The 26,855-nt window shown below is 40.3% G+C and overlaps 1 protein-coding gene across 1 annotated transcript in view; it reads left to right on the top strand.

The window, feature by feature from the left end:
- The first annotated feature begins 801 nt into the window (after nucleotides 1-801).
- Nucleotides 802-26,855, top strand: part of LOC127142540 (uncharacterized) — a 35,233-nt gene continuing 9,179 nt past the window's right edge. The window contains exon 1 of the mRNA XM_051070981.1: nucleotides 802-989. Within this exon, the coding sequence (XP_050926938.1) occupies nucleotides 802-989 (188 nt within the window). The remainder of the gene's footprint in view (nucleotides 990-26,855) is intronic.

The raw sequence follows: 26,855 nt of genomic DNA, 5'->3' as shown, positions 1-26,855 counted from the left end.
TACCCAGCAGGTGTGTAACACCATGGGGTGTTTTTTGGACATGTGATGCTCCAGTGCCGTCGATCCTGACGCCTCTGCGCGTCCACGTCACTCCTCGTGCCCTTCTTCAAGTGACAGAGTGTCTCGTGAACGCGCGCGCATATCGTAGCTCCCTCCCTCTCCTGCCTTGACTTCTCAGCATCAGCAGTATAACGGAAAGTCGGAAAGCGCGGGCTCGAGGTTGAGGCTGCGCACCTCTGCACATACAGCTATTTAAAAAAATATATCATGGAAATATGATATTAACATGCTATTCTGTACATTCACATGATGAATTGTTATTTGAATTTTCTCAATATTAGTGTCAGTTTTCCTTGACGCTCTTCACCTGGAGGTCAGAGTGTACCTTCCTTTTCATTTATCACCTCATTGCTCGTTGTGTTCTAATCTTGCTGCTGCTGCTGCGACCCAATTTTCCCCACAGGGCTCATTTAACTCGATGTAATCTAATCTAATCTCGCTTTCTCTCGCCTCTCACGCTTTTATTTCCCCCTCACGGTCGCCGTGGCTGCGCGGCGCGCTCCCGCCATCACGTCAGGAGGAGGCAGCCTACTGGTGCTGAAGCTGACGAGGATGAGGATGATGATGATGGCGGTGATGGAGGAGCAACGCTAAGTTCGCTCTCCCAGTTTTCTCTCCCTTTTTTTCCCACTCATTCTTTTTTGATTACATAAAAAAGAGACAACGACATTAAAAGAAACACCGTCGATTTGACCTGATACCTTTCTCCACGTCCCTCCCGTCTCCTGAGCTGAGACCGAGATGGGGAACGAAGCGAGCATGGAGGGCGGCGGGCAGCCCGGTGAGCCGGGAGCCGTCGGGATGATGGGGTCGGTGATGCCCGGAGGACCCGCAGCAGGACCGGGGGCAGGACAACACATGAAGCCGGTCAACGGAGCCGCTGCCGGGGGAGGGATGGGAGTCGGAGGCCCCGGGATGGGGATGACGAGGTAGGAGCAGCGGTGGTGAAGGTGTTCTGGGTAAAGGGGGCTGGGTGAAGTACTCTGGGTTGTAGGCTACAACATCCCAGTGTGTGTTTTAACACGGAAGCGGTTGATGGAAAGCAGGAGAGCAGATGTCGTCTGGGTCAAATTATAAAGTGATGGGACTGAGAGAGCTTTCCAAAGCGTTTCCCGCTCTCGCGCTTGATTTTAAAGAGGACATATGCTGGTGTGTTATTAACTGAACAAGTGTGACAGTCTCCGGACGCTGAAATTAAAAACCAGAGAGCTGTCCGCGGTGCTGAAACGCTACCAGCTGCGCCTGAGCCTGACTCATTTTCGACACGCATTGGTTTCACAGAATGGGCTTGACATTGCATGCTAAGGTGGCTTACAACCACTATGCCCCTGTGCTCTAAGATACGGTTGTTGTTCTGCTCTCATATGTGATTTTATTCCGCGGTGTCAGGTGCCTTAATAGTATTTCCTCCTTCCTCCAGTTGTGCTTTGGCGTAGTGTGTTGCATTGGACACGTCTTTGACAGCCGCCGGAAAAAAGCTTTCGTTTCTCTCGATTATGATCATTTTAAATCTTGTTTTTTTTTTTCATTTCTGAAGCGTGACACTTTTATGTGGTTCATGTTGGAGATGTGATGCATTTGAACGCTTGAAGCGCCTTCATACTCTCGCTTCTTTCCGCATGGGCGCGGGGAGGATGCTGAATGTGTGTATTTGTGCATGTGTGTGTGTGCGTGTATGTGTGTGAGAGAGTGAGTGCGTGTTAGTACGTTAGGGGGCTTGCCTGGCTATGTAGGCGTGTGTTTGATGATGATGTGTGTGTAGCGCTGGTACTATCGGCAACGCCGCGGTTTCCCGTTAACGACGTAGAAACGTCTTATAGACAGATGGTGCTTACCGACATACCATACCATACCATACCGTGTCAAACTAAACCAAATCAAAGCCTACTACCATGCTCTATACATAGACGATTAACCATTATATTTTGGCTGTGACATTTGCTGCTTTCACGCCATTTAAAAAGGCAGTCTCGGTGATATGATGCGTACAACACAAAACAATCATTAATTTCATTCAGCTAGAATGATCAGATGACTTAATATAGAAATATCCATATCACCAAACTGTAATGCAGACTTTTAGATGAGAAAAAGGCAACATCAAGGTAAGGTAAGGCTACAGTAAGTCACAATTGTAATGTGAAATTCCATTTATAATCTCACTTCATAATTCTTACATATATGTGCCCTGGTTCAGTGGATACAGTGCATCAACAGCACTATGACATGTTATGTGTCCTAACATGGCTTAACATGACCTGACATAACATCTGTACAGTAGCTGTACAGTAGACACCAGCACACAGCAAAGGTCTCCACAGTAAAGTAGCAGCTAGAAACTGTGGCTTACTTTCTCCCATATAGCACCAAATTTGCTTTAGCTCAGCTCAGCTAATGTAGGTGCTACACTCACTTGTCTTTGCCACAGTCCAGGAATCCCAACTTACTGTACTACCTCATCCATGAAACCCTTCTGCAGACAGGCTGCTGTACAGAGACCTAATCAGGTTGACGTTTTTGCGAGGGGAAGAAAAATGCAAGCGTAGGGCTACAGCTGGCCTACACACACCAAGGTCTGTATATGTGTGTGTGGGTTATATTTAGGACACATCCTGGGTTTGATTCATGCCTCTGTAGGAGAGAAGAGCAGAGCAGCACAGGCCTATCCATCATTATATAATACAGGGACTCAGAAGGCAGATGACAGCTTCATCTTGCTTCCAATGAACTACAACACAGCCAGACATGCTCTGATGCATTCTTTGTGCATTACACTGTTTAGGAGTAGTGCAGTGTTTTCTTCTTCTTACTTGTTGTTTTTGTAAAATATTTGGTGTTTGTGGGGGTTTCTGCACACCTGGTTTCAAACCTCTATATTGCCACCCATGTTTCAAATTCATAATGAATAAAAGCTGAGTTTTTTGCGGCATGCAGCTCCTCACGTTAAGTATTTATAAAGGCGTAATATAAGGCCATGTGAACAGATTGAATCACGTGCAGAGCGTGTTTGCTCGCCCCTCCGCCTCTCTCACTCTCACACACTCCCTCCCTCTTCTGCACAGCTCTGCCTGAGAGCCTGCTCCTATCACTCTCTCTCTCTCTCTCTCTCTCTCTCTCTCTTGCTCCCTGTCTCCTCTGCACACTTGCATGCTTTGCTTCTCATTTCCCCCTCTCTCTTTTCTCTCTCTCCCTATATCCTTCCCACACTTGCATTCTTTATATTGGAGAAAGGATGTCGTTCTCTCTCATCCCCTTCCCTTCAGACTCCTTTCCCTCTCACTCCATTGCTTTTGTCTTTCTTTGTTTTTCATAAAATCTCCACACATTCCCATGCCTGCACGTTTTTTTCCCTTTGTCTTTTTCCTTGGTCTCTCTTTCTATTTATCTTTAGATTAACATACCACTCAGTTATTATTTTATCTGTTAGTCAATAGGGTTTTTATTTATTTAAATCCCATGAAAAGACAGACACCAACAATGTGCTAGTTCATCTTTTCTGACTTTTTCTGTCGTGTCTGTAGCTCTCGGTCCTCTCAACATACAGTTTCACTTTAAAAAAGCTTAGTAATTTCTTATAACAGCTGGACACTGTGGACCATTCTTGCTAGTAGGATAAATTTGCTGCTGTTCCCTGACAGAAAAAATGCCTGTCCTCTCTCATGCAGTGAATGTCAGCTTTTTTGTGCCCTTTACAGTAGTAATATGTAGTATGCAATATGTTTTAAATGCAGTTATGTCATCGTGCACCTGCAAATATACTGTACATTTGCTCTTTTGATGAAAATCCCTCCCCCTCTATCTCCTTTGCTTCCTCCCCGCCCCCTTCTCAACCAATAACCAGAAGGCTATAAATGGCTCTGCCATGAGATACAACCCTAGTACTATATAGGGAATGTAAGTACTGATAAGGGGAGAGATACTAGAAGTGTTTGGAAAGAAGAAGATAGAAAAGAGAGAGGGAGCTGAAGGAGGTGAACAGTGATGGGAAAAAAAGAGGGAATAGACGCTGGTGGAAATAGATCAAGCATAGTCGGCTATACAATGGACTTAAATAGATACTGGGAGGGGGAAGGGAGTGATGGGGTAGTGATAAATCAAAAGGTATATAAAACTGTTCAGCCCAGTCAGGGATCACCCGAGAACAACCTGCAATATCAACAAAACTCCATTATATCATCAGGAGAACAGTAAAATAAGATTTATAAAATCCTGTTAAAATATAACCTATATCAGCTTGAACCTACTCACCATGAAATGACAAAACAAAGATTTCCATCAGACTAACAGTAAACCAAGTTCTTCATTGATTTCAGATTTAAGTACCCTTACTGTGCTTGGTGCAGTCCAGTATTCCTAGGAATTATTTCCATAATGAACAAATCCTTATCTAAACCCAATTCCCCCACACACAGTAAGGGTGTGGAAGTCGGGGTGGTGGATATGTGTGTCTGACTTTACAATAGCAGATGCAGACTTGAAATTAACATTTGTGTCTTCATTAGCCATAGCCATGATTTTCCCTCTCCTGTTTTAGTTCCCTAATCCAACCCTAACTGTAGTTCATTTACCATAATCACAATCTGACTAGTGCTGTTGTTTTACTGTCAAGGACAGCATTGAGAAGCGGCTTCATGCAGTGTCATACACCACTGTATAAAAATTTTAGACACTTGGGAAAAATTATGTAAAGTGAGGATGCTTTCAAAAATAATACCACAAATATTTTTTAATTATCAATCATCTGGACAAAAATTCTCAGTTGAATCAGTATGTCCCTTTACAACATCACCAGTTCTTCAAGGTACACTTGCACACAGTTTTTCAAGGTACTTGGCAGCATCCAAGCATCAACTTGCCTCAGTTCCTCTGTGGATCTGTCTCTGTATGTAATCCCAGACTGTCTCCATGATGTTGAGTTGTTTTTCCTGTCTCTGAGGATTGTTCTTTATGACTCTGGCAGCCATGGGCTAGGTGTCCTACTGCAAAATGGATTTGGGAGCGATAAGACACCTCCCTGATGGTATTGTGTGATAGATAAAAATCTGCTTCTACCTTCCAGCACTGAGGACACCTCTAATTCTGACTAAATTCCCAACTCCATTTGCAGAAATGCAGGCCCAAACCTGCAAAGAACCTTCACTATGCACCACTGTTCATCTGCAGACACTCATTCTTGTAGCACTCTCCAGCTCTTCATTGAACAAACTGCCTTTTGTTGGAGCCAAATACGACCAATTTTGACTCATCAGTTCAGACCACATGCTGCCATTTTTCTGCACCTTAGTTCTTGTGTTTTCATGTACAGGTGAGTCACTTGGCTTTGTTTCCGCATCAGAGGAATGGCTCTTTGGCTGCACATCTTCCATAAAGACAGATTCTAACCAGGCCTCTCTAGACTGTAGATGGGTATACTAGGGTCCAACTGGTGTCTGCCAGTTCTGAGCTGATGGTGCTGCTGGATAATTTAAAACAGAAGTCAACTTGATGTGTCTTTTGTCTGCTGCACTCAGAGTCTTCCCCTACTGTCCTTGTCTTTGTGATTCTGAAGAGAAGCTTAGACAGCACATCTGGAAACACCTGCCTGCTGCAAAATTTCTACTTGTTAGAGGCCTTGCTGATACACAGTGACCGCCTTGTGTCGTGTTGCTATGCTCTCTGTTGCCATGATCTAAGCATGACTCAGCTCTCAAGTTTGGCTGTCCCTCACTTAGTTTTATTCCCCCTACACAGCTGTTTTTGTTTCAGTTAATGATTTTGGTTTAACCTATCTATTGTTTTTATTTCATTAGCACCTGCTTGGTGTAATAGTTTAATTATGCACTGGCTTATATATATTTTTCCATCTAGAAAGCGGCCTGTTACTTTGCTACTTTCTTTAACACATACAGATATGTGTTCTTGTTTACCTCACAAACTAAATATGTGAGGTAAAAATAGTGGCAGAAAGAATTAAAGGTCCAGGTTGAGGAGTATGGATATCCAGATGGCTATAGACAAAGGAGGTAAATAGGAGTGAGAGAGCATAATAAAGACGCAGAGTGAGAGATCAGATCTACAGCACTTATGGTGCAAACCATTCTCACATTGTGGCATCACATGCTCATGATATATATCTAACACAACTCATACATATAGGCTGGGACGTGTGTGCATTTGTGTGAAGAGCTGCTTGTTGAATTGAGACTTTCAGCAGCCATTGCAATTTAATCCTTACTTATCCAGAACTGTGCGAGAGATGGAGAGAGAGAGAGAGAGAAAGAGAGACACAGAGAGAGGGGCTACTTGTGTAGGAGAGTGTGAATGTGTGTATAAGAGAGAAAAAGAGAGTGGTGTGAACATTGAGTTTGTTTTTGACATGCTGCACACTTGAGACCAATTTTCACTTTCCAGAGAGGCATGCATGTAGGATGTGTGTGTGTACATGAGTGTGTGACTTTGTTTTTTCACCTCTTGCAGAGAAGCAGCAGCCTGTCTTTACTGTGTTCAGTGTGAATCTAAAGTACGGCCGAGTCTGTTTTTGAGGCTTTTTTTTTGCTGACAGTCCTGCTCAGAATGGTGTGATTTTCCTTTTTTCACATCAGCAGAGGAACAAATACCAACACAATTTAGTTTATGATCTGCTGAGTGGGCTGATTACAGGCTTTTGTTGTTGAAATCGATGGTGAGGTTGAACATTACTGGGTGTGATGCTGAGTAGATGTAGGCCAGCATTTCAGTTTGAATCCCAGGCCACAGTAGCTAGTATAGATGCATCTTTGATGACATACAGTATGTAACGCAGCTGTGTGATGATGTGCAATAACACCAAATTTAGAAGAGAGCTGGAACCTGTTTTCATTTTCAAATTGACCAATAGGTGTTTTTATACAGAGAAAATGTAGACCGCAGAAACATTACAAAATTACAGATACATTCATATTTTTGACTATTTGGGGGCAACAAGCTGATAGGCGCTAAGTTGCTATGGCTAATGTGCTAGCAAACAGTTGCCTAATTCCACATCATCAGCATCACTCCCTTTTTAGCTTTGTTTTAGTCTCCACCAGTTCCTGAGAAAAATAGTCAGATGTTATGCTACATTCATTCACTAACCACTACAGTTAGTCACACTTGGTGCTGGGCAGGTACCTTACAGTGTGTGTTTCAGAGCTTTGTTGAACTATACATATATATGTACATTTCCCGTTAACTCACAAGTCACTGGTTATGGAAAGCTCTTTGCTTTTTTGGTACATACTTATGTCTCAATATACTTGGTTACTGATCAGTTGGTTTGAGACAAAGTAGCCATCTCACTGATCAACTCAACACTTTTTTGTTTGGTTGGTTATGTAATAAGTAAGTTATCCTACTGATGTGAGCAGGTTTTGTAAACTCTGTTCATTGGTGTATTCAGGAACACTATGACATGTGATATCTGAATTTCAGCTGATTGAAGATCGCTATTTCTGTTGTTCGAAAATCAAACCTAGAAAACAAGAAATCTTAAGACTCATTTGAATTCAGTCATTTCTTGCTTTAAAGCAAGCTGAACAGCAGCAGCAACAGCAACCTCTGCAGCCACAAGTGGTAATTACACTGATGCATTCAATTCTGTTATGCTTCAAGTCTGAGTTATTATACTGGAAGCAGTGCATCCATAGAAGCTAACACCTCATTTACAGAAAACAAAGCCTATCAATTGCTTAGGCAACAAACCCAAAACTCCTGAAGGGGTTGATAAATGAAAGAAAGGTTCTTCTGTGTGTGTTGTAGTGCTGTAAAGTTTGTAGCACATACATTATGCACTTCACCAAGTTACATAGAGTAAGAACAGGAATTTGGGACACAGAATGGGAGTGAAAGAGGCACCATTCTTCCTATTACATTATATTTTAAGTCCACAAGTCAAGTCAAAACAGTGCCTCAGTTCAACTCAACTTTATTTAGCACTTTAAACACCAGAAAATTGATCTAAAGTGCTTAATAATGCAGGGAGAGACAAAAGACCTGAGATGACAAGGAAAATTTAAAAAATCTTATGTCCATAGTGTCAGAAGAAAATACAGCTGCAGACAAGGTTTTGCCTTACTAAACAAAAATAACAAGACAGCCAATTTAGACTCAAGCTCTCTCTCTCTAACATGACGTTGTCACTGAAAATTCTTTGTCTTTTCAATCCTTTTGTGGCTGATTTCAAGCATACAATTGAAAAGGCTTTCTGGGGTTGATATTGTCAGTCAACTTTCTGACTCTTACCCAGAAATGCAGTGTGCAGGGTCTTAGTCACCTTAGGTCATTCTCAAAATGACCTCCAAAATTAACACACAGAAGAGTTAGAGAGCAAGTGTGAACAAAAATGAAAGTGAGTGTGTTTCTGGGTGTGGGCGTGTTAGTGTGTGAGCTTGGAAAATGAGATTTTTACAAATTGTGTGTGAATGTGTGAGAGAGTGGGCGAGAGACAGACAGACAGAGGCTTCTCTATATATTTACACGCCCTGTTATCGGGAGGCTGTGCTCGCAGGAGCCTCCAAATACTAAATGTGTTTGGGTGGCTGCATCAGGAGATAAGATGGCAATAAGCACAATATCACAGCCCAAGACAGTATTAGTTTTCAGCAAATAGATGCTGTCGCTGGAGCTTATGAGTGAAACCCAGAAATAGATTGAACAGAGATGATACGGCTATCTGAGCAGGGCGAGAGTTGAAATCTGTGGAATCACAGGGAAGACACTGGTGGATTATCTGTTGGATTCTTAAACTGGGAGATCGAATAAAAAAAGACACAAAACAAAACTATTGCAGTCATGAAGTGAATGTGTAAGAATTTGTCCTGGAATACACATACTAGAACACAGGTAATGGACATGATATATTTACACACTCAGAAATGAATATCACAAGAGTCACAACTTAACTAATAAACTATATATTGTAAATTTTATACTTCACACCTCCACCAAATGATAATCTTTTATCTAACCTCACTCAAACAAATTTTGGCAACATTCAAAACAAACATATAGGCTGATGTGTGCAAGGTTGTAATGAATATTAGAGTAATACACTGCTCTATTCTAACTTGACAAATCTGAGCTCAACTAAGACCCATGCAGGTAGCTAAAAGCAGTGTTTACTGCCTGGTTTCAGAGCTCTAAATAGTCGCCCGCATCTTTGATTTGTACAGTGATTCTTGTTGAGCTGATGATGTGTCCCGTTGTCATGCTTTGAAAAATAATAAACCAATCACAGTGTTGTAGGTGGGATTAAGAATATTGAATGCATCTTCCTGTATAGCTTGTTTGCTGCCATCTGTGAAAAACAGCGAGCACAAGAATCATCTTCTTCTGACAGATACGTCACTTGCTATAGATACATTATAACAAAACAAAATACCACTCATCTCCAAAAAAGTAATAGGCTAACATGAACATAATGTCAGACTAAATATAAAACAGTTATTCTGTCATTTTCCTAAATTTCTACAATGAAACTGTCATGTCGGAAAACAGCCACTGCTCTGAGTTAAGTGTTTACAACAAACCTTTGCTTCTATTTGGAACTTGATACTAAAAGTTTTGTGGTTGAATATCACGTTAATATACAGTTCAGAGAAACTGAAAGTTAATAAAGTCTATTTCTACCTATAATTTGCTAGACATTTGCAGCATTACAGGTTGCAAAATGAAAAGGCAATGAAGGTTTGCTTTTTTAGAATATATCACAGATGATTGAAACTTGCCACACCCTTTATATCTCTGTGAAGGAAGGATCAAAAATACAGATTACAGAGGCTCTTTGGTTTTGGCTGCCGGTCCTAGAGTGCAGCATCCCCTGCCAAGGCTCAGCAGGGATTTGTAACAGACACCAGTACAGTCAGCCCTGACCTCATGTAGTGAGCAGGGTGCAGTGCTGCCTGAACCACCTCAGCCAGCACTGAACATTTCCACAATGATGCCAGGGTGGGGTATTCAGACCTTAAACACTATCAGTCCTGTGTCAAACAAGGCTTTCATGGATTTACACACTGTTCATTTGGTCGCCACGACAGGGCCAAACAGAGCTAACAAAACATTGTAGTTTTATTTAAGGAAATAGTTTAATTAGTTCTTGTTTCTCACTTCAAAGCTAAGAGAGTCTACTCAGTGCTGATAAATCTGCCTTATTAGCACAGCAAAGAAAATCACTGCTGGCCAGAGCTTACTGATTAGCCCTCCAAGGCCAAAAAGGGCTAGTCCGAATATAATCATTATTCATGTTCTTTAATAACCCTTCAACATATAATTGGGATTCTGTCTCACCATCATATATCATTTGTTTGCAGAGCTACTGGCTAAAATAGTCATTTTACAAACAAAGACCACACCTATGTAGATATGTTTTAGCATATTTCATTGCACGATATGGATAGAGGTGAGCTGAGATGATGGAGGGATGGATTGCGGGTCTATAGGAGGGTTAAAGGATGAAGGGGAGTTGGCACTGACTGAGAGAACCATCTCTTCATGCTCCACTGAATAGAGCCCCAAAAGGAATTTTTTTTTGTTGTTTAGATTGTTTCAGATACGGGTAAGGTATGTTGGGGAAGCTCAATGGTCAAGAAGTTTAATGACGTGGTAAGGAATTCCTTGCCTGGAAGCGGTGGAGGCAGCCCTGCCATGAAAGGAATGCCTGTATAGTATAGCTCAGAGGCTATTGCTGATCAGATCAGCAGATGGGAAGGGGGAGGTGAAACCAGAAGTGTTTGGCCACTTTTTCTGTCTCTGAGATGAACAAAGGGACTTGGAGGCCTTAGTCTTGAGTCACACATGGGTTCATATGGACTCAAGCATGAGTCAAGTCCAAAGAGGTAGATGGGCTGAGGAACACCAGACTGATTGGTTTTGCTACATTTGAGATGGAAGATGAGTGTCGGCAGAATTACTGGAAATGTCAGACATGGTAACATGTTGGGATGCAGGGCAGTGAAGGAAACTAAAGAAAGCCAGCAACAGGAGGCCTTTGACTGACATGCTGAGGTGTGAATGAGATGTAGCTGGACATGGTGCTCTTGTGGACAGTTTAATGAAGAAGTTAATTCCAATAATGTAGACCTGGATGGTGGAAGATTTAATCTTGAGGATGGAGATTGAGTTTTCGTGGCCTGGGATATGGGAGGCCCGGATGATGAATTGGTGCTTGGCTGAAACCAGCATGAGCCCCCACAGGAACTGCAGTATGTCCAGATGATGCAACCATCATTTGTTCATGATGTCCATGACAGCGCTGTTGTCAGGGGAGATGGTGATGGTCTTCTTAGACCATTAGCACACCCAAAAAATGGCTGCTACAATGATTGGGTACATTTTGCAGATGGTCAAGGAAGACATAAAATATGATTCAGAAGATGATTCAAGATTCAGCTGAGAACCATCTGCTGCTATAGTACTCACAAAAGCAGATGGAGGAGCTGTGTCTGTGCACAACTGCATGTCTTCTGGCTTGGTCATTGTAAAAGAAAGAGATGCTGTTCCAGAGGGACAGGAACTGGTGCCACAGTTTTAGCTTCATTTTGCATGGTTTATCCAGTGTGATGGGATCATGGAGGGATGGGACAGAAGCAGCTACAGAGAGGAGGTGACAGAGGAAGGACTGACCTTGAGGAATGATTATGGATGGCGCAGGTCAGGTGACATAGCAGCTAGAGTAGTTGGCGTTTGGTGCATCTGTGAGCTGTAATAAAATCTGAAATGAGTAAAGAAATCTGGCGGACTTTCTTGGTGGACAGTAATTTTTGGAGTGAGATGGAATTGTGGATAATACCAAGAAATTTCAAAGAAGTACTGGGACATTCCATTTTCTCTGAGGAGAGAGGAACTCAGAGTTCATGAATTGCAGTAGTCTGAATATTAAGATGGTGGGGGTGAAGATGATAGCATAATGATGAGAAAGTCATCTAGGAAAAGAATAACATAAGTTTGTAGTTGTTTGTCAGGATCCATTAAAGTGCTTCAGAAAAAGAATTGAAAATTTTAGGGTTGCTTTTTCACCTGAAGGTCAGAAGCATTGCAACATAGGTGCCTTTCTAGTGGACACCAAAAAGACATCAGTAGTTGAGGTGAATGGGAATGACTTTGAGGACGCTAGTAATGTCTACCTTGGACAACTTGGCTCCTTGGCCTGCAAGGTGGATGAGGGAGATGGCATGATTGATTGTTGTATACTGCATGGAGAAGCCTGGGTTAGGGATTAAGCTATTGGTGCTTGGGATGGCAGAGTTGTGGGGGCAGAGAGGGCTATGATTAGTCTCTTTTTTCCTGAATATTTTCTCATAGGTATTCCGATTGGACTGATTCTGAATGTGGACAAAGGTGGGCTGGGGAAAGGGTCAATCATGAACGCTCCTTAATTTCTTTATCTGGGAGTTTGCCCACTGTGTTGGGTTCAGAGATGGCTGACTTCAGATTAAGGCATTTGTAGGATTCAGGCATGACCTGCATCCCTGGGTGGAAGCTGTGTGTAAAACCTTGTATAAGGAAGTTACTGAACTGGTGGTCTGGGTCATTCTTTAAGACAGTAGCTAGAGCATAGTTATTGATTGGTGTGTTGAGATACTTACACAAGCTGAGCCTCGTTGGATTATGAGGACAAGTTGGTCTGGAATAGGCTCCACCATGGAGTGAGCAGGTGTGGAGGAATCAGCAGCTTGAAATATTGTATCCGAGCTTGTTGAAGTTATTGCAGATCATCCTCCCATCCTGGTGGAAGACTTGTCTATTGAGGGGGGACAAGCTGAGGTGGCTGGGGGAGCAGAGAGGGGGACAGTAGAAGTAAGAGGAGAGGATGCCCAGATGGAGGGATGCATACATGCACAGGTGGTTTGTGAAGCTTGAGGTAAAACAGGAGGGATAGAGTGCTAATAGGGACACTGTGGTCCGGAGAGACGCACCGTGACATCATCGGCGTTGCTGCGGACGCGACGCTTCTAGACCACCCGGAAGTAGTCTAGAAGCCCGGAGAGGGAGACCGTGCATAGTTGGAAAAGGTCTTTTTTGTTGTCGGCAATGAAATGTTTCTGCGTGCGTGCCTTAGGCGGGCGACTGCCTCCTTGGATGTGGATGGGGCGGTGGGACTGTCGGAATGTTGGCGGGATGATTTACGCGGGGCCGCGTGTTTTTCGGTCGGGGAGAAGCGAACAAGACAGGCGACATCCACGGTACGCCGAAGACGGGATTTTCCACTGAGGCTCCCGGAAGGCGAAGACCCGACTACGTTTGACTTGTCGAGATGAAGTCCGAAACTTCAGGAGTTTGCTGATTCTCTTTGAACACATCGCTATCAGCGAGAAGCGTCAAGAAGGCGCTCCTGATCCATGCCTGAGGAAAGGTCCTGCAGGTGAGCTTAAATGCTTTAGGCACGGAAATGGGATTTCGGTGTGATCTTTGTTACCAAACCTAATTATAAAACTTAAAAAACATATTAACGCTAATGTGTATGACATATTTGATGCAGCATCATAACTGAGAGTCTGGTACATCAATGGCAGCAAGAGTGTAACGCAGACAGCAAAGGAAGGAAGCTGTAACATCCAGCCATCTGTTATATCTGGCAACAGAGTGAATATTCCTAGGGAAGATGAGATCAAATTCACAAGACTAAGGTTGAGACATTGTGGACTAGCAAGTGGGCTTGTGTTAGTTGGGAGGCTGGGGTCTGTACATCATGTCTTGATGAATAGCCTGCTCTGTGCTGGGGAAAGGAGGACGTTATTCATGGCATTAGGCTGGGGATTAAAAAGTTTTCCATGAGAACGCTGCTGGATGACAGAAAGTTTCAAAACGAGACAGCAAGGGAAGTAATTCACTTCCTCAGAACAACAGATTCATACCATAAGATATAGAACTTAGATGGCAAAAATAGCGGTGATGTTATAACACCAGAGGGAGGCAGCGATGCACTAAACCAAGCCTAGTCTGCTGGAAAAGAAGACAAAGAAAGAAATATTTTGGGCTTGAGGCCTTTTGAGACAAGCTTTGATTAGTTACACCTTTTCTTTATCATATGAACATATTTTAACTTATCTATATTATTTAATGAAAGAACACTCAGAACAACTCACAAACAAGAAAAACTTGATGTCTTAAGAACTACCTTTATAACCAAACTTCAAACCCTCATTTATACTATGTCTTTTAACCTGCAAATTACCAAATCACTTACCACTGGACTCACATCTGCATTGCATCCATTGCAAAGATGTACACAGATAAATTCAGCTGCTCTGTTCAGAGTCTTGTTTGCTTATTGAAGTGCTGCTGGGATTTCTGGTCGATTCAGGAATAAAGAGGAATAAAGTAGCAATAAAGAAAGAAAGAAAGAAAGAAAGTTTTTTCTCTAATTTCGTCAGTCAGAGGGTACAAGGAATGAGACAGTAACTGGACATTTGAGAAATAAAGAAATGTTTCTTACTGTATGGTAATTTGGTTCTACCAGTACTTGAATGAAGGGTTCTCCTACTCCAAAGTCAAAATATGGAATAAATGACAAAAGGACGTTTTTGGTTTGGAGCTACTGTAAAACTTCAGTTGAGAAAGGTAATGAAATTTATTTTTATCCTCCCTGCTGACTCATATAGCACTAAATAGATAAATAAATGTATGTGGCCATATTTCCCCTGTCACTGAAAGACAGGGCATTGCATTGCAGGAGCTTTATATTAGTACTTTTTGGATGGGGTTCAGAATGACAGTTTAAGTGTTGTTTTACATGGATTTCCACTGTCCGTGGAAGAATTTCACAAATATTTCTTTCACATGGAGTATTTCCCATCATGTGATTCAACAAAGGGTTGAGAGGTCCCCTCACCCTGCCAAGAAATCCTTTCTGGGCCAAGCTCTGGTGTTAACAAATTGATCGGCTCTGAGGCAAGCTGCGACCCGGCTCACTACGAACATCTGCAGGATCAACAGCTGAACTATATAGCTCCTCTGTCTCTGCCAGGAACCAACATGACAGAAGACAATTAATAAGCCAGCTCTGGTCAGGATGAACTCTGCTGACACTAAGAGAGACATGCAGTAGCCTGCCCTGACATTTACCTGGATACAGGAGCTTAGTCTCTCTTTTGCTTGTATTTACCATGGGGCATTTTTAAATTCAACATTGCTGGCATGGATTCAGGTTTAATCCATGTAAAGCTGGCATAAAAAAATTCATGAATAGACCACTTCTGGTAATAAGCACTGAGACTGCTCAGCCCATTTTACAGAAACAATGCTGTGCATGGAGCAGAAATGAGTGAACGAGGACCCCTTGTAACGACCACATATGTACTGTAAAATTCATCACGTACATACTTGTTTCATACATATAAATTAGCAAATGTAAACATCAGAAACAAAAACAACCTGTACAGGTACAAAAAGTTGAACGTTTGTATAACTAAGACTGTACAAATATGTCTGTAATTAAAGCTAAGTTGAAGAAAAATTCAACAACTAAAAAGCCAAAGACCTAATGGGACAGAAAACGGCCTGTATTGACAGGAATGTTTTTTCAAACCTTTCATGGCTTACCAGTTATTAACTTAAAAGAGATTTCTCACCAGTTGACTTTACCACTTAACTATTTTCAGTCTTGGTTTCCTTTCTGAGTTTTAATCTAAATGCTGGATCAAAGGCCTTTTAACATGAGCAGAAATAAAAATCAATTTATTTATCCAGTTAAGGATTGCCACTAAACCACACATGAACTCACACATAGAATTGAACAAATATACATCATTCAGAGTCCAGTGTAAATCACTCTACATTCAGACAGCACGGGGTGCGTTATAAAATGGTAAAATGTAAAGATAATAAATACTAGCATAAAACATCATCTAAAACATCTGATTAATATTAGAACATAGTTTAAATGAAATGGTTTAAATCAAGTCAATAAATGTGTTTAATCTATTTACTTGTGATTAGCAAGTTTCTCCCTTGTGACCATCAAGAGGCAAGGCTGGAAAAATGTACACAATAAAACAGAATTTGCACTGTTGTAACCATACATGTTATTCTAACTAGAATTAAGTGTTAACCAGTTATACAGTTACTTACTGTAAATCTCATTAAAAAACAATAACTAAGCATTACTTATTATTGCTTTGCCCTTTTTATTTCTCTATTTCTGATCCAATACACCAATGACAACACTTTTGTCACTCTCTTCCTTATCATCAGTAGTGAATTGTATGTTGAGACAACAACTGTCAATTCATGCAGTGCTTAAAATAGAAAAATCTTATTCTCCCCAGTGACTTTGCTATGCTTGTTTCACATTGTCATTTAGAACACAAATGTAGTTCCTGTTAAATTTCACAAATTATAATATTCTTTACTGTAACACACAAGGGTTATTTTTGTTTACCCAGTGCTGTTGAAGTGTGTGTTTCTGCTGTGATGATGCTTGTGGGTAAATGGCACCTTACACTTGCTGTTTTGTTTCATTCAGTTGGGGATACATTTCCTCTGACTTTCATTTGTTTGTCAGAGAATATTATGCTGTGCTCTGCCATTTTTCCCCACTGCACTCACGAAGGTCACATTGTGTTTTCTCATTATGTTGTCGCCACCTGACAGTAAATGTTACCTGTATTGATGCTGTGGCTGAGTGTGTGTATGCTTGTTAAAGCAGAGTAGTACAGACACACACCACGTGTGAGTGTGTGTTTGTGTATCAACTCACATTAGCCTTTTGCTTCTGTATTGTGAAGCCTACTGATGAATAGCTCTTTTACCTTTATCAATAAGCTTCACCCTTTTTTATTTGTTTGTTACAGAGCATTAAACTGATTTACTGCTCTGTCCTTTATCCTTTGCTGTGGTATATTCAAAGACAGTGGGTGAAAAAGAACAAAATGTTGTTTTTCCTGCTGGAAGCCCAAACCGAAGCTACAACACCCAGGACTCCACAGGCGCCTACAACAGTCTCATCCATATATATATATGTATATATATATATATATATATATATATATATATATCCAATAATTCCAAATCAATGATTTTATGTGAATAAAAGATGTTCAAAGCCGAGCAGAACCACAGTTTCCTGTGGATGCCACCATTTAATTTTCAGCACAGTTGTGCTCCTGCAGTCATTTGGACTCAGTGGGGGGTTTGGCACAGGGAAAGACACTCAAATGGGATGTTTTTGTTATCAGCATGAAATTAGGGAAAAAATGGGATTTCTGAATTTGGGTCACTTTGGTTGATGTGTTCAAAGGTTTGCAAGCAATTTTTCATCAGCTTCAAAAGGAGCTGCAGCTTCTTTTCCTGTTATCGGGCCAACTTGTCTGATTTAGTACATAATACAATCCTATTCCAGTATTGGTAAACAAGAACATTCACACTCTCAAATCACCAGTTTTAGAAATATTTTAAACATGTCCCCAAAAGATAAAGATACAGTCTACATTCAAAAGTACACAAGTTTTACATTTTTTTAACATGTTTGGCAATATTGATTTTAATACACAATAAAGTGACTAAATTGAACTGTAAATGTAGAAAGAGCTGGAGAAAAAGAACAGTAGGAAGATGAGAAAAGAAGATGTAAGGGCGAGATACTGAATCAGCTGGGAACCAGCCCAATGCAAAGTTTATTATCTGTCACAAAAAGACAAAGAGATTTCTGTCTCTGATCTAAAGCAGTGCAGTACGCCCATATTTCTTTCCGTGAACACAGCTCGTACTTGTCACAAATATTTTACAGCCTCCAGAAGGTGTGAAATAGCTCGTTAAACCGTCTCTTCGTAAAATCACTGTCAACTATTGCATTACTCACTAAAATATAACTTGTACTCAAATATCCTCAACCCAAGCATTGTACTTTTAGAATGTTACTTAATTAAATCAGTTGTGCCTGAGTGTAAACTACCGTAAGTAGAAGTCAAGTGTTAAAACATTATCAGCAGAGTAGCGAATGGTGTTCAAGGCACCTGAATTTAAAAGTCCTGTTGATTAACCTGATAAAACATTCAGCAGTGCGGTTCTGGCTCAGTCACTGTTTCCCATTGCAAAGGCAGAGTGTTCTGATTCAGGCTGGTTTCTTCACCATACCAACAATTGCTAAAGGCTGATTGGTACCACAGTGTTTAAAACCAACACTAATCATGAACTGTCATTGTGATTCAATTTTCTTAGAAACAAGGTTAGGTTGGAAATACAACAGTGTCAGGAGGCCTCAGTGCTGCTATATTAAAGATCACTTACAATATCATTAAAGCTGTTATAATCAATATATTGAAATAAACAGTGGCTCTAATGACTATGCATGTCACTTGTGGTAATGAACCCGCAGACACATATCACCCAACTCTATTACTTAAATGGGCTTCTTTTGGTCTTTTGTCTTTCAGCTCATAGTTTTGGTTTTCTAGTTTTGCTGTTTTTGTTCACACACCTGTTTTCAGTGGAAAAGCTCTGACAGACTGTCTGCTACATGCCAGACAGGCAACAGACAGCCAGTTAGAAACTACATAGTGGATCATTTGGCAGCTGAAGAGCCATGTGTTTCCCCCAAGTGGTTGGTATACTACAGGACAGCTAAAAAGAGTGAGTACTTGAGATTTAATTCATCAGGCAGCCAGAAACATGACTCCAAAATAAAAAGGTAAAGTTGCTCTTATCTGTTTGACATGTAAATGAGGAAGAATTTAATAAAAGTATGCCATATCAACTTAATATAGTGTTGTGTTCATACCTTATTTCCGCTGCCCCCAAGTGGCTGAAAAATCAGTTATTGCAGGTTTAAAAAAAACTTTAAGGACAATTTACAGTCGAGAAAATAGTTTCCATATGGCAGTATTTCAGCAACTAACTCAAGCCATTGAAGATTGCAATGTGATATCTTGTTCTACTATAGACCTCTGTTTCCAATGTAGACCTAAAATACGATACGATAGCAAAACCTGATGCAGGCAGGTTATTGCAGTATTTTTCACTAAAAAGATTTTAATTAATCAGTTTATTCAAATCAAGTCCTGGACATTCCAAAAAAAATTAAATGTTGACTCAAACTGCTTAAATCATTAATTTTTTCAACTGCAGCAAAATAAGCTGCTCAAAAAGAAGAAAAAATTGTTTTTTTAAAAAGTCTCTACCAAAGTAAAGGCCATGAATCAAACAAAATAAAAACTACAAGTGACAAATGTGAGGCATGTGAAGTTGTGCTGTGAAGTGAGCAGCTGCCTGCGAGCCCTGCAGCTCTACTTCACTTTTGGTACAACACCTCCATGTTTCTGAGGGCCTCTCCAAGCAGTCTTCCTCCTTGTCTCTGATTTTGTTTGACAGTCCTGTATGACAGTTAATGAGCAGAAAAAAGGGTGGGGTGGGGGGTGGGGGGTTAGAGGATGACAGAAAGAGACAGAGAGAGGGAGAGGGAGGGAAATCCAGCTGGACATATTGTGGCACAGCAGTTGTGTTTTGTTGTGGCTCTGCCAAGGACAGGCTGCGTATTCTTGCTGTCATACAGCAACCTCATAACTCCAGTCTGCACGGCCTTATTGATTTTACTCTCCTTGTATTGAGAAGTGACAGAATCCTCTGTGTGCTCACTCAGCCTCATGACCTTCAGGCCTCTGCAGCCCAATTAAAACCCAGGATCTTGTTTCAGACCCGGTCATCTGGCAATCTGGGATTCAAACCACTGGGCTGATGCATTAAGGACAACACATGATCAATGTAACACCACAGCCTTTAACCAGCCAGTGTGATTAGAGGTGACATTAGGTTAGTGCTAATTTGTGCTTGCCTGGTGTGAGCCTCTTGGCTAATAATGTGATAAAATCAAATCATTAGTAAATACTTCAGGAGTGGAAACTAAAGCCTAATGGTACCATTTCAGCATGGCACCAGTTTTTACCATCTGTTTCTGTGGAACAATTTTTTTTTCCTTTTTTTCTTTTTTTCTGAAATTAATCCACCAGTTACAACTGTGCTGCAGACACCCTGGCAACTAACTAACTAACTAATTTTGTTCATCAGAGTAGAAAAACAGTGCCCAGGCTAAAAATGACTTATGTTAATAATGTAACGTAATGAAAATGTAATTAAGTAAGGCAAAGAAGTTGTATCATTCTTCATTAGTACACAAGGAATGCTTGCCCCTCCTACAAGCCAAAAAAAAAAAAAAGACATTAAATTGAGTTGTTTACATTCAGAGTTTCCTAGTAAAAGGTGTCATGTGTATACATGAGGTCTTGTCGCTTGCAGTCTTTGTCATTCCTACCATGGTTGAGGTGTTATCATCCCTGTGTGTGCATTACTACCACCACATGCGAATAGGGCTGTCACTCAAGATCAAACGAATTAGAAATAACCAGCAATTTGTTTGAATTAATTGAATGAATGGAAAAAATGGAAGTTAAGTGAACAGCTTTGGAGTCATTTGTATATCCTGTAAGTTGCACACTCCCCTCTCGACCTGTTGTCTCTGTGTCATGCTGAGTCAGTATTTACTTGTCATGTTATGTTACTACATCTGTTTTCACCATGTGATCACGTATCTTGGAAACAGCAAGAAACTTGACACAGTAAACAGTTTACCCAGTAAACACTGAAACTCTCTAGATGCATGTTTATGAACACCACAATACTGATGATGATGAGGATGATGATTGTGGAGATTTTTTTTCTTAACAGTTTTTTTTCTTGCCTCTTTGCAGCAATCTGTGTCAGGAAATAGAAAGTGTTGAGTGAGGTAGTCTCTATTTATATCCCTCTGCCCCATTACTGCCCATTCTGAGTCTGAGCAGCACAAATTAATCCTTTTATTACACATGCAGCATGAAATAGCCTGGTGCTGCTGCTAGTGGAGCAGAAATATGGCTGCTTGAGAGAAATAACTTGTAAAAGTGAGGAGGGAAGAGAGAATAAGGCAGAAATGTACTTTCGTCAGAATTAAAGAAAAACAAAAAGCATTCTGCCAAATCTAACAGGCAGCCTACCTTACAAAGTATTACCAAATATGCAGAATGTCCATCTGAATTTAATCTCAGAGCAGTGAAAGTGAGATGGAGGGTTGGGTTGCCATAGAAACTGAACATCCAAATCACTACATTAATACGACTTCTGAAGTTCCTAACTCATTCTCACTAACACTTCTTCTTTCTTTTCATTAGCCATGTCAGTAATGTCTATGTTGGTCTGTTGGTCACAAAACTTTGGTCCACACTGAAATATCTCAACAACTATTTGATCCATTGCCATGAAATCCCCCAGGGTGAATTGTAATAACTTAGGTGATCCCATAACATGTCAAAATTTCAATTTTAGCAGGTCAAAATATCAGATTGTCCAATATCAAATAAAATTATATTTGTCTAACATGATTTCATACATAAGCAGCTCAAGTTGCCTCACATCAGATAAGGCACTGATGTGCCTTAGTACAGCCTCACAGAACTTCTAGTGTGGCTGTAGCCTTGTTTAAAGGCACAGACAAAAAGGCGGATGCTTTGATGGTCAACAAATAGTGTGAAGTGCCCACAAATGAAAAAAAGACTATGTACAATGCCATTTTCAATATCACAGGATTTAAAGTAGAAAACTAAGCATGGATGTACTGCATCACCTACCTCACTTTACTTTACCAACATACAACAAGTTTCCTTAAAATATTATGATTATACATATTGTATATAATATTATTTTCACCATTGTTTATCATAAATGTACATTCCAAGATATTGTGTTGAGCTCAGAGTACCTTCTATTATCACTGTCAGTGATGAGAAAGCAGAAATATAATATTGGAGACACTGGGCACTGGTTGTATATAGTTGTACTGCAAACACACACATCACACACACATCACACACACACACACAGTCAGTGATCAGTGGTCAGTCCTCGCCTGGGGGGAAGAGTGTTCTCTCAGAAGTCCAGTGGAGGATTTACTTCATATTACCTCACTCTAGAAAACTATCTAAGAATACACTGTTTGTGTGTGTGTGTGTGTGTAGACCCTTGTCATCTCATATAATCTGATCCATTGAAGTTTGTCCTTCTAATGTAAGAAATTTGGAGTCAGTCTATCTGCATTTGAGTGATTACGCACCTTGATTTTCACAGTGTTATATCTCAACATGAGGTCAGTGTCACAGCTTTCAAAATTAGTTTGGTGAATTATGCCTAATTTTTTTTCTATGTTCCTTATTGTTAATGTAGTTTTTAATACATCCACCAACTATGAGGAATTATATTTGGACATTCTTGGACTTGGCCTTCACCCGAGTTTCTTATTCAGTAATACTTCTGTGTGACCTTCAGTGGTTTAAAATAGCTACAGAGATCATAAGTGATGTCAGGCTGAAGTTTCCATCTTAAATTACTCAGAAATTTTAGTCTCTCACTAATCAAGCTCTCAGAAAAAAAAGGAAATCATTTTAACTAGATTTATCTATAATCTGTTTGCCTTTAGATTTATTTTTACTCTTCTGGTTCTGAACTTTTCAGTTTTCATTCAGTTTTAAAGAATTTATGCAGCTTTGAAGCTTTTAGAGGACATCTGTGCATGTACTATATTTGTCCCAGAGTCTGAAGTGTGTCCCAAAGTTTTGTGTTAATAAGGCTAATATTAGGGTTATTGATACCAGGCTTAATTTCAGTAAGGCTTAAGTCCCATTTAATGTTTTGTTTCTGCCCCTGTTTGTGCCTCTATCTGCAGAGGTCATGGGCTGAGTAATGAAAGAAACTGTAAAGCGTAGGTGAAAGAGATGGCGTGGCAAAGTGGGTGGTGTTCAACGTGGGGAAAAGACAGGGAAAGAGAGATGGGCGAAGAAAGAAACTGACTGAATAGTCATATAAACTCATGTATAAGAGAGATTTCATGTGCAAATATTCATCTTGAATGTTTAGTTATTTCTGTCCTCCAGTTTCCCACTGATTAAAGACATCAAACTAAGCTGGAGTGTGTTTGAGAAAGAAAGGAACAGAAAGATACCACCATTCAGTATTAAATCATTACAGTGAACACAGACAGACCCAAATACTTTTACCATTCTGTTTTTGTTAGGATAACTTAAAATACATGTTCAGATTTCAAGATTTTTGATTGGATAATTTATCTTGCATATGTTTGGAGATGATAAATACACCAGAAGCAAAATGTGCAGATGTTTTTTCACTTTAATTCCAGTCATATTTTTATTTGAGGACCCTCACTGATTAAATGCATTCTCTAGGCATTAATTCTAACAGAAAATGAGAAAGTATTGGAAAGAAGAAAGTTAAATGTGGCACTTGAGAAAAGTCAGCAGATTAGTTATTAGAATGTATCCTTAGGGGATCCAAATTTCATGGCAAGCTAAGCCGATTGCAATGTTTCACTAATAGCCAAAACTGTCAACTGTTTGATGGCTCAAAAAACAAAAACAAAAAACAAACAAACAAAAAAAAAAAACCATCAGAGTCAGTAGGATCCAACCTTTGGAGACCATGAATGGCTGTGCCAAATCTCATGACAATCCATCCAATAGTTGAGATATTTCAGTCTGGGCCAACATTGACAGATACTGACATCCCTACAGAAAAACATGTTTTATTATTGAAATCCCTCACATTAAATACTTTTTGATGACTCATCTTTAACTTGAGGGTGTATACATGAATTCATCTGGTCAAACGTGATGTGGGGTGACCAGTTTACCCTACCCATCATGTATGCAGCTGCATTTGTCTGCTAGTTTACCATAGGAGCTAGCAGAGCAGTACCATGGTAGAAACTTTCAAGATATGGTTGAGCACTAACTCATCCATTTCTCTGTAATCTTGCTCCTCCTGATCTAAACACGTGGATGTGGGAAGTGTGTGCAGAGGCTAGCAGTCCTCTACAGCTCAGCCATAACTGAACCCCACTCACATATTCATGTCCATTCTGAAATATGTCACATTACTGACAGCAAAAACACTATGACTTCCATTAACCTAAAGCAATTTTAACCTTACCTTGCATCACCCACTCTTGTAAATGCATAGGTATATTTTACTTTCAGTGTCACTGTTGAAGCCTGTTTACTTCAAACTGACAGCACCACGGTTGCCTATTTATTCCTTTTCATGCGTCTTCACGCTTGCTTATTCCTCTGTATTTACACCTCTCTCAATCCTGTCTTTGCTCTTTTCTGTTTAATGCATTTATTTGCTTCTCCTCCTGAGGCAACACACCACTGATAGGAATTTCAATTAAAGCGCAGAGGAAATGGTCGAAGGGTGTTTTGAAAGTTCATTCTGCAGTGAGAGCAAAACTTCGATCCCTCACTGGTGCTCTGGTTTCTTCATACATTGTGGAAAAAAAAATCCTAGTTTGATGTATACTGCTTCAGTTTGACTTCTGTTCCATTTGATGTCTCTATTGTGTTTTAGACAAATGGCTAAAAGTTACTTACCATCTACGGTAAGAGAGTAACATTTGTCCTTTCAATTTGATATATGAAGTTCTGTTTCCACATCTGGTCTTTAATTTGAGGTTTCTTTGTGTTTAGTTTTTCATAACATGATGATTTATGAATTGATTAAACCTAAAAACATTCAATCATATTGGTAGAAACTTATTATGTTGTAGTGCAATTGAAGGTAGAGCAAGATGGGAAACACCCAGAAATGCATTTTCATTTGTGTGTGTGTGCCTGCAGGCATAGATATGTATGAAATGTGGAAATGTGTGGATGTATGGAGAGAGAGACAGAGAAGGGGAAGGATAGGTTTCCAAGTGTGGGGCAGCATGCTAAGCAGTGTAATTCTTCTCTGAGACCCTCCCTCTCCCCTCTCCCCTCTCCTCACTTTCCCTCACTGCTTTTTCCTTTGATCATTTTCACACCAGCCTCCATTTGTCAGAATTTGGCTGCTTTCATTTCAGTGCCTTAGCTGACCGAGGCAGTGCCTGTAGTCAGTCAGCCAGCTAGGTATTTAGACAGCCAGTCAGGTAGTCAGGTAGCCATTTATTCACTCAGACAGCCAGTCCGTCATCAAGGCAGCAAAGTAATCACTCAGTCTGGCTCTAAATGATCAGTTTAGCTGCAGTTCAGATGGCAGTAACGTTTGCCATCTTACCCATCTGGTTCATCTCTGTGAGTCCAGTACAGGGATAGGACTGAGACAGGTTTTTCCTAGCTTGGGACAAGAAAGTGGAATAGCATACCATCTATCTTTCTATCTATGAAAACACATCTCTCACGCTGTAATATATTGTTTTCTGTGTAAGCCAGAATAAATTACTTACTATGCATTTGTTTTCCCAATGATTATTTACATGATTGCTGCCTGAATTGTGACTTTATGGCAACAACCATCTAGTGTTTCTAGTACTCAAAACATATGTGCTACTGCAAACTAACTGTATACTAATGTCATCTCTGGAGTACATGGTTACTTTTTTCTCAGCCTCCCCTGACTACTTCTTCTATCTGTATGGCTTGTCCGTGTATGCTGTGTGTGTGAAATGATCAGCTTATTTCCCTTGTCCAGGCTAATGGCATCCCAGACTTATCTCCAAATGCTTCATTTTTAAATTTTGATTATCTCATCCGTCCCTTTTTAAAATGACAAAATGTTGGACAGTTTGTTTACTGTGCTAGCTAGACATTTTGCAGACTCAACTGGCCAGTTAGTTCCACTGTTTAGTGATCAGTTACTATGCTGGTCAGTCAGCAGTTTATCCAGTCAGTTGAAATGTTAGCTACTCTGTCAGCAAAAACTAGTTAGGAGGTTTAGTATGTCATTTAGCCAGATAATCCTAACTAAGCTTGTTGGCCACTTTGTTCATCAAAAAAAAAAAAAAAAAAAAAAAAAAAAAAAAAAAAATGGCGGCGCGCAGCTGTGCAGCGGCTTCTCATGCTCTTTTGGATATTGTTGTTGTCTTTTCATTTTATTTCCATTCATCTTATACATATTATAGTGTTTATACTTACACTGTGAATTTTCTATATTTATATTATTTCTTAGCTTATATTATGCTTAGTTATTCTTACTGTATTTTTATACTTTTGCTATTCTGTAATTGGCTTGCACCAGGACCAGAGTTTCGTTTCACCTCATGTTCACATGTGTTGGAATGACAGTAAAGCTCCTTGAACCTTGAATAAACCATCAAGATTATCAGTGAGTCATCAGTCTTAATCAATGAGCCTATAAAATGGCAAATCAGACAGTGTGCAGCCAGTATCAGACCAGTAGTGTACTAAGCCCATCAACCAGAAGGTTTGTGAGTCATGTAGCTAGCCAGTCATCCCTGTCAGACAGACAGTAAGCTAGCAAGTCATTCAGTTAGGCAGCCAGGCTGCAAGTAAGCCAGACAGATATAATTTTCAAAATCCAATTTCTGTTCTAGCCTTCTCTTTCCTGGGGACTTGATTTGACTGGGAGGATAGTTGATGAGGCATTATACATCTCAATCAGTGTCTACTGCTGTTTTTTTTTGTGTGTGTGTTGTGTGTGTGTGTGTGTGTGTGAGAGAGAGAGAGAGAAGAGAAAATTAGGTTGTTTTTGCATATAAATTTGTGTATAGCCCAACTGTATGTAATTCCAAGCTCTAAGCATAGGTGCAGGCAGCTGTGTCTATGTGTCTGGTTCATTATGAACAGTCTGTTATGCACTGTGGCGCTGAATAGCATCTCTAACTGCTGAGAACACCGTGAGCTTGCTCTCATACTGAGAGGTAAATGTAGACAGGTGTGTGTTTGTGGGTTACTGTCATTTTATCACTCAGTTCACATGGAAGATCACATCTGCTGGAGGCAGATTTAGCACATAGCAGTTACATGGCAATAGTCATGATGTACATAAATATA

Source organism: Lates calcarifer, linkage group LG6, assembly GCF_001640805.2.
Source record: "Lates calcarifer isolate ASB-BC8 linkage group LG6, TLL_Latcal_v3, whole genome shotgun sequence".
Classification (NCBI taxonomy): Eukaryota; Metazoa; Chordata; class Actinopteri; family Centropomidae; genus Lates; species Lates calcarifer.
This window is presented reverse-complemented; position numbering and strand designations above follow the sequence as displayed.